This window comes from Phalangium opilio, unplaced genomic scaffold (assembly GCF_054372755.1).
Source record: "Phalangium opilio isolate 3A_F unplaced genomic scaffold, DU_Popi_V2 ptg000013l_1, whole genome shotgun sequence".
NCBI lineage: Eukaryota > Metazoa > Arthropoda > Arachnida > Opiliones > Phalangiidae > Phalangium > Phalangium opilio.
This window is the reverse complement of record NW_028324148.1, coordinates 7,459,539-7,472,500: the sequence shown is the minus strand read 5'-3', so window position 1 is coordinate 7,472,500 and position 12,962 is coordinate 7,459,539. Positions and strand designations below refer to the sequence as shown.

Below are 12,962 nucleotides of genomic sequence, written 5' to 3'. Positions count from 1 at the left end.
TTTCGGGAAACCGCTATTTAGGGAACTGCTGATTTGAGGACCGCTATTATGGAATCCGCTCATACGGGAACCGCTCATCTGAGGGCTTCCCCCCGAAAATGGGCGCCAGGATACCTGGACGCCAGAGTGTCCCATTAATAACACTTTGACAGTTGTTGGGACATAATTGCTTCGGCGTGTGTGTGCTCGGCCCTGTAGGGTCGAGACACCAAAATTTCAAGAACAGAAAGAGTTCAGATTTGAAAGTAGCACCGGCCAGAAGAAGACCTTTCTCGACCTCCGGGAAAAACGCTCGCGATATGCGAATGCATAAAAGAGTTAGTGCGGTCAGCCGGTGACTCCCGCGGTTACCACGCGCCTCCGAAGAGTATCTCCTGTCGGGTGATGGACGCTACGCGGTGAGCTTGAACACTCTAATTAAAACCAGGGTACCAGCAACCCCAGTTATAACTTTAAGAGTTAGTAAATAGCCAAATGAGGTGCACCATGGGTTTTACGTACCTAATTATAAAAGTTGATGAGTATAGCCAATTGTTTAACTAACTTTACTTTAAGTAATTAAATACTGTCTAAACAATTCTACACATGTCTATTTTTATTAAACCTACACCCAATGGCAACGATTCTCCCTCTGCAATCCTAATTATTTCCCCCTAGACTGTATTGACTTTAATGGACCACTACCCCACGGTAGCTTTACCTATAAGTTTTAAAGGACTGAGTGGAGAAACGTTTCAATGCATCTTGTCACGTGATAGGATATAACCAAGTTTTTCCCCAATCCACCTTTTCTCCCTTAGTCATTCTGTAAGGTGAGCATTATTTTCTCCATCTCTACTCATCCCTGAGTCCTGACACTAGTAGTGCCAAATTGCATGTTTCGAGCACCTTCTGAGGAACGAGAACGTTATTATAAAACAAGGCGACCCAAGGGCTCGTAATAGTAGCCACATCGTACGAGTGAATAGCGCTATCTTTTACAATGCTTAAATAATTTACCGTGCATAAAATCAGAGTGAATAGCCCCTCGATGCCCTACCCTAAACGGTGATAGAATTATTACCCGTATAAATTTACTTATGCCGTAATTTTAATATTCCGGCGAATCGAAGAACAGATAGTTTTAGTGATTATCCCCTCGATGGGTTTACAACATAGACTTATGCCGATGCACACTTATCGCTTCTTATAAATTTCTAACATGAACTTATGGTCAGAAGAGTTTGAAAGAGAAAGAATTCGGTAAAACACCCAATAATTGTAATATTCCGGTGACTTAAGACCATTCTAAAAAGAACGTCAGTAAATGCTTGCTTTTGCTTTCAAAATTTCCCTCGATTTTATGAATGTTAAAATAGGGGAGCGTGAAACTCTTATTGTCGACGGGTAAGAGGAATATTTAAGGGAGGGTATAGCTCGGCATTTTCGATCAATTATCCACAAATTGATGGATAACCGATTATTTATAAGCAAATTTGTGGATTATAATACGATTTAACATGTAAGTTCTGTTTATAATTTTCGGGTATGGATAAAGATAAAATAAATTAGATAATTGATCGAAAATGCCGAGCTCTAGGTATATGGCTTAACCTAACTATCATAATTTCCTTCCTTTTAAAATACACGAACGAAAAATATCACTCACCACAATTCTCTCCCATTCACTCTCCCTTCAATGACGATCGAAAAATTTTATACTGTCTAAGGCAGTTCTCTTTCACGACGCCGCCACCACCACCACCTTCACCGCCAACAGGCCAGGTCAAACTAAGACCCACATCGTAGATGTTCATCATACGATGTGGCTAATAACGAATCCAGGTAATCTAGCATGAGTTCTAGTACTACACAGCGTTTAATTTCTTCCCAATCTGTCATATTTCCTCTGACATTTATTGTACTTACTTAACGTGTGGCATTTTAATAGCATTAAATTCTTTGGAACTCCAAAAATTTATAAGCCCAACCTCGTCATTAAACACGGAAGCAAAAAAAATTACAATAAAGCATAGAACTGGAATATGAGAAGAAAAAAAGACTCAAATTATCAAACAATAATTTATTATCGATATAACAATGAGAAATGAAAGTGTTCATTGCTATGAACGGTTTAGCAGTAAAATACTTGTTACTTGAAAAGGAATTTAAATAATTAAGCTTAGACTTAAAACAGGCAACAGATCCTCCAAGCATTTTAAGTCCATTTTTGTACCACATTATGTGTTCGTTTTTTATATAACAATATGAGCAAAATTTACCTATAGTCGATTTATACCTATAAACTTTATAGTCGATTTATTTTTGCCATGTTACCCAATGCACATGTATGAACGCAGCAACGAAAACGAATTCAAAAACGCATATAGAGCGCTCGCTATTGAGCGAACCTCAGTTCCATAATTAAAATTATTAAATGTTTTTATTGTCAGTTTCTTTCGTCACTAAATAATAAATATATGGTGGCTGACGCTAATTTCGAACAAACGAAGATATCACGTGAACTGATTTTTTCTTTAAAATTCAATTGGTAATTCCAATCTAGATAAATGATGGATGGCGCAAATACGATTGGCAGATGAAGGCACAGTAGTGAGATCATAATGGGTAGATTTCATTCTTTGCCATATTGTAGTGATTTTTCTTTGCTTAAATTATAGAACCAGTAGTAGCTACTGTGGCGTCCTTTGTTGTGTTTTTCTGCAGTTTTGGGATGGATTCGCTTGATGATTCTATTGGTTTGTGTTCGGTTACTGCAGAACTAAGAGTAGATTTTATTGTAGTTGATGCTTCATCTCCAACTGATGCAAGAATGCTACTGCCGTCCACGCTTGAAGCAATTTCATCGAGTAATGGAATTATCTTGGATTCGTCACTCGTGATTATTCTAATACTGGATAGATTTTGTTTTTCGTTTTTATCCACCGTTAAGCTTTCTGTCGCAGTGTCTTTTAAAGATGCAACTGTGGTTCTATCATATGTTGGTTGTTGGGTTGAATTAATAGTGGGTTCTGAATGTTTTAAACTCGACTCGGATTTCTCAGTATCTAATTCCAACTGGGTACCACTTTCTTGAGAATAAGAGATTTTGATTTCTTCTCCATAGTAAATCGCTTCTGAATCTGTTGAAGATGGCAGGCTAGATTTTGGCGTGGTTAGTTCGATATCCGTTTCAGAGTGTTTCGGGTTCGTTGTAGAAGCATCAGATATGGGTTTCTCGGTATTCTTAACTGATTGTAAACCAGTACCAATATCTTTGATTTCTAAATAATCAGATCTAAAGGTTGTTACATCTTCGCCACCCGATTCCAAAGTCTTTTCTGAGGATTGTTCCTTTGATTTTTCATCTGAGGACTCATTTGATGAAACTGACGAGCTATCAGTAGTCGAAACTGACGAGCTATCAGTTGACGAAACTGACGAGCTATCAGATGTCGAAACTGACGAGCTATCAGATGACGAAACTGACGAGCTATCAGTTGACGAAACTGACGAGCTATCAGTTGACGAAACTGACGAGCCATCAGCTGACGAAACTGACGAGCTATCAGTTGACGAAACTGACGAACTATCAGTTGACGACACATCAGTGCTAGTTTCTTTACTTGACGATTTAGGTTCTTGAGTAGAAGAAAGGTATGCCAGTTCAATTTCATCTGACGCAAAATTAAGGCCTATATTCCCGATAACTTGTTTCATATCTAATGGTGAAGGAGTCGTAGTAATATCTTCAGTAATAGAGGCCTCGCTTATACTTTCTTTTTTAAGTTCTTCAAGCCGATCCTCTACAACAGCGTGATCAATTTCAATAGGTTTCATTTCAGGAGCATCCGTTTTAACTTCACTTTGTGGCGTAGTCTCAGAAATGGGATTTGTTGTTTTTAAAGATTCTTCGATATTAGTAGTACTAGAGCTAGATACCTCTTCATTATTATCGGAGGAAGCCATTAAACTTCGGATATCAAGTGCAAAATCGTTTGAATATCCTATTGGTACTCCAAAGTGATCCGATTCAGAAATTCCAACTGATCCTCTTAATTCAGGAGCAAAATTGTGGTTAGATGACCCATGTATAAGTTGGTGCACTACGTGCTTCTCGGAACTCGACTTAACTGTGAGAGGTTGCTCTGTTGTGCGAGATATTTCGTCAAGTTCGGTTGTAAGTTCTTCAGAGGTTGTTGTTGTAGGAGTGTTGTTACTTATGTCATCTCGATCTGGACTTTGTGTAGTTTGAGATGAAGCTTCGGTAGGAACTTTCTGGGATGTAACATCTGATTCTTCATTTTTCACTTCCAAAATTGGTTTCAACGTAGTTGTGATTAAAGAGGAAATTTCGTCAGGTGAATTCGGCTCGCTTGTTAGTGGTAAATGACTGTGTTTGGCAATGACTTCATCGGTATTTAGTATGTCTTTTTCATGCTCTGTTTCAGATTTCTCTGCTTCATTTTCTTTTATTGATGTGTCCGCCGTTTTCGTTACCGTAGCTTCATCAATCTTTGAACTATCGTCACTTTTCTCTACATTTTCTTCACTTTCAACTAGGACTTTATCTGAATTTACGGCGTCGTTGTCTTTCTCGTTTTCCAGCTTATGAATCTTTTCATCTTTCTCAGTTACAGGAGAATCTTCATTTTCGGTTAATAGTTTTTTAGTTGAATCGACAGTTCCCTTTAGTTCATCATCTTGAGACACAACGGAGCCTTTTTCTTCGTTTTCCAGTATTTCAATTTTCTCACTACTTTTCACTGCTAAATCGTCTTTTACGGTGGTAATTGGTACATCAGTTGTTGTTAGATTTTCAAGTGCTAGCGTAGATTCAGAAACTTGACCCTTTTCAACAGAGTGAGTTAAGGTTGTAGTCGCTAAAGAATCTTGTGATATAGCCGGCGGTACACTTGTACTACTTTGATGGTCAATGTTAGGGTTGGTGGAAGTGTTTACTGGTTCTACTTTCTCAGTTGAACTGTATTCTTTTATTTCAACTTCACCAGAATGGAATAACGGTTCCGCAACTATCGAAGTTTGTATCTTGGGTTGTTCAGTTTGAACTAAAATCCCTACATTAGTTGCAGTATCTGCATTTGAACTTAAACTACCTTCTTGAAGAGTTGATACTTCATTAGGCTCAGTGGTCTTAGCAACAGAAGAGGGAGGGGAAGTGGGTTTGTCCTGGGTTTTTAACTCTGTATCTTTGGATTCTGATTCGAGATCTACATAAGCTTCACGGCCTTCTAGTTCAACTGCTGGAGTTGGAATGGGCGTTGTTAAATCAGATTTGGTCACAGATGCTAGATTTTCAGTGGTTCTATCAGATTTCTCTTTGTCTTCAGAGGATAGCTGTCCTAAATATTCATCCAAATGTTTTTCGATAATATTTTTTTCCTCAGTTTCTGAAGGTGAATTAGTTGTTTTGGCAAATGTTTCTGTGACGGTTACATCCTTACTCGTTTCAGTAGCGGCTAATTTATTTTCCAAATCTGGAACAATAGTGGTATCATATCCCTTTTCTGTCGAGCCTTCAGAAGCACCAGAATTTGTTGAGGGAAAGCTTGTTGAGCCTAAAATTTCTATTTCTGGTTTTAGCGTTGTCGATTCGGTATTGTATATTTTTGCAGAGGAAAGAATGAACTCGGTGAACGGAGACTTTGTCGTTGCGCGTTCTTCAGTTTGACTCTCCGAACTTCGGGTTGTAGAGATATATTTTTCTTCGTCACTAACCGCACTTGCTTGGGTTGATGCACTACTGTGTTCTGAAGTAATTTCATTAGATAATAAAACTGGCTTCTCCGTTGATAATGGTAATTCAGATTCCTCATCCTTAGACGGTATCAGTGTTGTTGAGTCTGATTTACTTTTTTCGGTACCTACAATAGAGTCATCCGAAGCCAACGGACTTTGGGTTGATGTAAGTACAGAAATGATATTGATCTCGGTGCTTTCTTCAGTATGCACCGAAGTAATGGCGCTAACAGCATCACCGTCAGCGTACACAACTGGCTGGTCTACCGCGACTTCGTTGAAGTTCACTTGTTGATCTGGCCTCTTGTCCTCTCCTGATAAATAAATTTGTGATGAAGCAGTTCTAGGTGCGTATGTGTAGGTTACTGGCGGTCGACTTGTAGTCGATCGAGTTTCGTTGGAACTCAGGGGCCTTGGAGTCTTTTCTAAAAATATTTGTTGATATTAATATTTCATTATCGAACACAAATATTATTTTCCGCTTTTCTTACCTGGAGGACAATCGTCGTATCGTGGACAACATTCTCCTGGAACATATTTTGGCGCGCAGTCATGTCTGAAATAACAATCTACCAAAGCGCAGGCAATCGAAGATCCTTGGCAATAACAGGTGTAACAAGGACTTTCAGTGTTTCGAATGACATCTCCATCTTTGTACACCACACCATTGTGCTCGCATCCTTTTAGTAGTATAAAACTTTGTTACGATATTTCTAATATGTTATATGCGTAATATTTACCACAAACGTACTGCGGACAGCATTCACCCTCCTTCCGCACAGCTTTGCAGCCAGGTTTGACTTCGCATTTTCTTAAAACACAAGCAAATCCAGGTGGTCTACATTTACAGGTTTCGCAAGGGTCGTCGCTTGGGATGGGGTCGCTGTTGTGGTAGATAACATCATCCACAACACAAACTATTTGAAAGAACATGTTAAATTTGTTGAAAAATATAATTGTCGAGCTGCTATAATTATTTATCTGTAATACGTACCAGTTTCGTTGGCAATGTAAAAGGAAGCTCGCTTCGATAGTGACCCTAAATAGAAAAGAATACAAATTTCTTTAATAATGAAAACTAAGGCTACGAAAATCAGCGCTATTTCAGTCGACTTTAATATTCGTTCGTATGAACTTACGTTAATTATTTTTCTCAATCTATGGTTTTTGTGCCCCTTGAGCTTTACTACTATAATGTAACTTCAAATTTATCGTTTGCTAATAGGTTTTATAATGAATTTTTTCATTTAAATCAATAACCTCACTTTCAAAATTAGGGTGTTCGAGGTAAGATATTGCGACGTTACTGATTTTATTAAGAAATATGACTACAACAATTCTGTAGCGGCTCTATATTCGTAGGTTTATGTGTATAAATTCATGGTTTTCCAACCTTATCATTGTGTTTACTCAGTACTTCCTATCACATAGCCATAATGATGTGCCTTCTTTAGAAAATTGGGGCTCTCATATCTATGTGGTTTTAATTTTACCATCTTTCAGATTTATGTGGCATTATGGGAAGTGGTAAAAGGCCCTATGTAACCCTTAGGTAGTAGGTATTAATTAAAGTGTATCGTTGTCAACATTTTTTAAGAACCTTTATAGTTATTTACTCTGTTATTTTGGCGTGATTAAGCTTTATTGAAGTGATAAAAAATGTTTTATTTGAAATGCATTGTAATGCAGCATGATATGTTTTAACACAATCATTCGGTTAAAGATTCCGAAGTAGAGCTCGCCATTATCTATCCATTATCCACGTTATTTTATCTTTATCCATAGTCGAAAATTATCCACAGATCTTACATGTTAAATCGTATTATATCCACAACTTTGTTTATAAATAATCGGTTATCAACCAATTTGTGGATAATGGATAGAAAATGCCAAGCTCTATGCCGAAGAGCCAACACGGAAATGCATAAAGTAGCCTACTGCAAATTTCATTTGCGAAACTACTACCGTAAAGAATTTTTATCAAAGGGAGTTTTCTAAAAAATGCAATACATTGCTAATAAGTCTTCTTGAATTTTGCTTCGTGGGGCAGATTACTAACACACAAAAGAAAAGTCTTAAGAGAACGACTGAATTCCTTAATCACAGGTGGTTTTCCATTCCGGAAAAATATTTAAAATACATCGACAACATTCTCTAGAATCACTAATTTTTTTCGAGATTTCGCAATCAATTCTTTATGCCAAACTCTACATTAAGTTACGTTAAGGTAGTCTCTTCACACGTAATGAAGTTTAAAAGTTCAAGTAAGTTATAATGTTAAAAAATAAGCAAACTTACTGGCAGAAACTGGTTTGACGTCAAAGAGACTTAACGAGACGATGAGAAAGAAGAGAAATGCGAAGCTGGCTCCGAGTATTTCCTTGGGCGATTTCATGATAAGGTCAAACCTTTAAAGTATACCGAAAACAACCGCGTGTTAAAGAGCAATGTCAGTAATTTCTTATCTCTAAAAGGAAAGGAATTAATGATAGCAATGTCAAGGGCCTCCTTCGATCAACAATAAAGAATAAAAGAAGTTTCAGAAAGTAACCCTTATTGCGAGGGGCTATTAACCTAAGAAAGTCAATTATAAAATCAGGTTTAAGCGCTATATCCCCTATACTTAGATTTAAATTCTTTCATGCGAATGACAGAGATAATTTAACTGATCGTCAATTTAAATACTAGATGAATTACGATTTGGTACAATGGTATAACCATTGAACTAGCAGAAATAATTTACCCTCCAACTTTTAATAACGCGGAACTCGTCAACTGTTCTTTTCCTGCTTGTCAAATAACACATTTAATATGAAATTAAAGTAACGTAGCTGCAATTACTTTGAATTACCTAACAATGAACGGCAGTGAAAACGTTTTTAAGGGATATAGAGAAATGGTTCACTTTTTAGTTTCCGGGTTTTAAAAACATATTCAGTTTTCTCTCATGATTTAAGATATTTTTAAATTTTTCTTCGGTTTAGAGCATTATAATAGGATGAAGTTAATTAATCCAAATATATTTTTTATGTGTCTATTTTAATAAATAAATATATACTTTTGGTCCTTTATAACCCGAAAAAAAGCGTCAAAATCTCAACTTTATAGTATTTTTCACTTTGCATGTTATACATAGTTTACAGGCATGGAGGATTCCTACTATTAACGCAAGGAGACCAAGCGACTTAGAGCGTAAAATCGTCTGCTATTTTACGCTCTAAGTCCCCTGGTCTCCTTGTGTTAATGGTTTGAATCCTCCATGCCTGTAAACTATGTATAAAATTTAGCCTACAGCCATTAATGTTTTTTTTGTGAACGATGATAATCTAATATCGTTTGGCAGGCTGATCGAAGTTTTGAAAAGGGAAGGTCCAAATTTCTGTGACGTTGGTCTAAAGTCAGAAGTAGAATCTCTCTATATCTATATAAGTCTAAGTCCTGACTGACTTAATACTAACTGGATGATAATCAAAGCCGAGCCCAAACCGAGTTAAATGGAACGCTGAAATTATGAAGAGACGTTACACTTATAGGTAGTAGGCACGAGTTAGGAAATTATTTTCAAATCTGTCCCATCTTCAAAAACGGCGCCCAGAAATATAAAAAAACTTGTATGAAATAATGTATGACCGATATCACCAGAACTTAGTATACTGCTTCCCTATAATCTATTAATGGGTTTCATAACTTATAGGATCGATATAAAGACATGTTTTAAATTAGTAGCCCGAAAAGTAAAAGAAAATTCCTCGACGGACAATGATGGGTGCGTTAATAATTTTTTCAATTGAAGGCTTAGGTTTTCACTGTCTATTTACGTTAAAAATTAGTTACGGAAATGTTTTTTTGCAAGTAATGATGCTTGAAAAGTTCAACTGTTATATTAAATCAAATTTGAAGTTGATAAGCCTAACGCAAATAAACAATATTATGCATTAATATAAAAAGATCTTTCGCATATTTTCCTGTATACCTGAATTGTTTCATTCTATGGAAATGATAGTAGCCTGTAAATCGCTTATTAATTTCTCTTTCGAAACTTTTATTATAAAACTCCTGTTGAGGCCCAATATCTATCGCTACACATATTTTCCAACAGGTATGGCGTCGTAATCTTAGTCTATTTTAATTTTAAGATCGAAATTAAACGGTACTTTTAATTTAACTAGAAGCAAAGGTTCCAAGCACTTCCCGTGTGATGCTCCGTGGTTAAATACACGGAAGCTATCCCGTATGTACAGAAATGTTGTTACTTGAAAACAAAATCTAAATTAATCAAATATGAAAACCCCGTGCCCCTGAGTCTTAACCGTTAGATAAGCGCTCAAACACGTTAGTACTATGGCCGGAGGCAAAACGTCAAAATATTGCCGGCTGATTAATTCAATTACGTTTTTTACCTTTCATAAATACTTCCCTGAAAGGATAACCCTTTTTTTAAGGAACAACTGCATCTTGTTAAGTGCTTTTAAATGAAAACCATCTTCCCGAATCGTGCGGGGTTCCAAAAAGCCTAGAAGACTACGTAATTACTGCCCGCCGGATAGTATGAAAGATTAGAATATCACAATATATTTTCAATTTAAAGTAACTGCTAAAGACCGGTATGAAGTTTCGAGAAATAATTAGTGTCTGCGACAAAGTAACTTGGATACGAAGTAACAGTCTATTTAATATCTTGAAAAGAAATCAAATATTGCGCAGTTTAATCTGTCCACACGATGAATCACAACATAAAGCGAAGGAAAACAAGTGTTAATTTATATCATTTCATTGCAAAAGAAATACCTAGACGCGTAGGAAAGGATCAGTGACCTTGAAAGCAGACTCATCTTCTAGTGAAGAAAGTGTTAGTGAATGATATAATGCGTTTCGAGACCGAGCTATCCTTTCTAAAAAGGAGTTTCAGTTTGGCACGTCTACTAAGCTATATTTTTTTTTGTGAAGTTTATTAACCTTGTATTTTAGGCGGACATTGTGCGTGGTTTCTCTCTTTCCTAAAGTCTAATTCGGGCTCTTGTTATTTCGATTATGGCTCATCAATAACTGTCTTTTTCAGAAGGTTTTGATACGGTCTAAATTACCTCTATTGGTTTCAAATTACTTTTGAACATATAGTTCAAAGCACTTATGATACATCTAATGTCTAAAATAATAATAAAAAAAACAAGCAACTTTGTCTGCACGTCTGTTAGTAACGATTAGTCTGTTATTTTCAGAAATAGCAAAAAAATAGGTTTAATAAAACATTATCACAGGCTGGGTTCGTAACTCCACAGTGTCCCTTGCTAGCCGCTTAGTTTAAAAAACTATTTTAATATTAACAACCCTTCGGTGTAGTGTTTCACATGCATTATGGATATGTCATAAAGATGGAACATGAATAAATAATACATAATGGATTGGATACGTAAAAACGTTAAGAATAGTGATGAAATTATTATGTAATAATAGAAACAGACGTCCATCACAAAACAGGCTAATTTTCTTAATCGGTTATATTTTTTTTTTCGAAAATAAATTTCCGTCTTTATTAAATTAACTTTCTGCAGGATTTAAAATGATGAGCCAATTTATGAGCTACGTGACATGAAATTAATACCTTGAAAACCTTTGTCATTAGTTTTCTAAATAAATTCCTTTATTCAGACCATTAAGCTTATGACGAAAAATAATTTAACGAAAGATTAAAGGCTGAAATCCAAGAACTGTCTTAAGGTTATATAAGCGCTCTCACCACTACAAATTTAGCGAGGCTTTTGCCGTCAAGTGATCGGCGATTATTCGTTTACATCACGAATTTAGAGAACTTCAGTTAAAAACTAGTTCAGTGGATAATATAACTTTAACCCATAATAAGCACTAATTTTGTTTATTACTTTATTAGGAAATGCCCATTTTGCTTGGTACTAAAAGCTAAATTTATTAAAACACTAATTATTCTGTCGGATGGAAAATCGAAGGTTACAAAGCACCAGCGAATTTATTCCGACGAAATAACGAATTAAAAGTTATATCTCTTTGCAGCAAGTAAAATGCAAACTCAGAGGAATAACGTCGAGATGATTAAGCCCCCGCGCAAACTGAAGTGAACCCTAGGTGGATGATTCACTTCTTTAACAGAGTAAAGATACAAGGCGAATGAATTTCCATAAATACTGCTTTTTTATCTGTTTTTCCGAAAATTTCAACAAATTACTCGAATCTTTGAAAAATTGCATAGAAATATTTTAAATAGAGAACATTGCATTTCGGTCAATATTGTAATTTTTGATCTCTTTTGGAAGATGTCAAAATTGTAACTTCTCTTTTTGCAAAATATTGTAAGAACATGAAACAAAATTTTCAGCATATTTCGCTCAAGTATAGAACATTACATTTCGGTGGTTATTTTGATTTTTGATCTCTTATGAAAGATGTCAAAATTGTAACTTCTCTTTTTGCGAAAAATTGTAAGAACATGAAACAAACGTTTCAGCATATTTCGTTCACTTCAAAATTCCAAAGATTCAGATAAGTAAAATGAAAGTTTCGATGTTATAAGAATAACCTTTTCCAAACCAATAAAGCGATACAACCACACGTCTCTTCTTACCTTTAAAGGCACGCACCACTCTCGTTATAGAATATTCCTGTCTTGCGAATCTTATACTCCGACTTGAAAATTTTATATTTTGTTTAAGCGTCGAAAATTTCACAACTTCTTACAAGTCCAATGTCCTCGTTGAAAATGCCTAGTTTCTTTACTCAATGCTGATTATTTTATCGTTCGCGTCTCGTGGGGTAAGTGGGAACCAAACGCGATGCTGCTTATGCCCACGCGTTCTTTGGTGTGTGGCTAACTGGTGTCTTTAGGCCCACGTCCACTAGCTTATATACCGGCTTTTAAGAAAAGATGGACGAACTCGGGACGGCTCATGACCGGCCTTCTCTATATATCTATAAATCTAAACCTGTTAGCCGAGAGGCCGCTCGTGCGACACCCGCTCTACTCCTTGCATGTGATGTCTATTTAGTTTCAGAGAATGAGGACCAGAAGCGACGGGTAAAATGTTCTGTTCCAGGAGGAAACTTCTGCCTTTTAACCAAGGGGGAGAAGACAGGAGCTTCAAGCGAGTTAAAACTATCTTTAGTTCGAAAAATTTTATTTGTATTGAATTTCTTAAATTTCTATTGAACTTCAATTAAAGTATTATTACTATAAAAAATAATTGTAAAATTCG

At 36.1% G+C, this 12,962-nt stretch overlaps 1 protein-coding gene across 1 annotated transcript; it reads right to left on the bottom strand.

The window, feature by feature from the left end:
- Positions 1-2,649: 2,649 nt before the first annotated feature.
- LOC149708766 (uncharacterized) lies at positions 2,650-12,733 on the bottom strand. Its single transcript, XM_089865003.1, has 6 exons — positions 12,335-12,733; positions 8,038-8,147; positions 6,734-6,778; positions 6,480-6,656; positions 6,231-6,419; positions 2,650-6,164 (listed from the first exon to the last, which is right to left on the bottom strand). The coding sequence occupies exons 2-6, from the start codon at positions 8,132-8,134 to the stop codon at positions 2,650-2,652; spliced, it is 4,023 nt and encodes a 1,340-aa protein (XP_089721129.1). The 5' UTR covers positions 8,135-8,147; positions 12,335-12,733.
- Between the last annotated feature and the right edge of the window lie 229 nt (positions 12,734-12,962).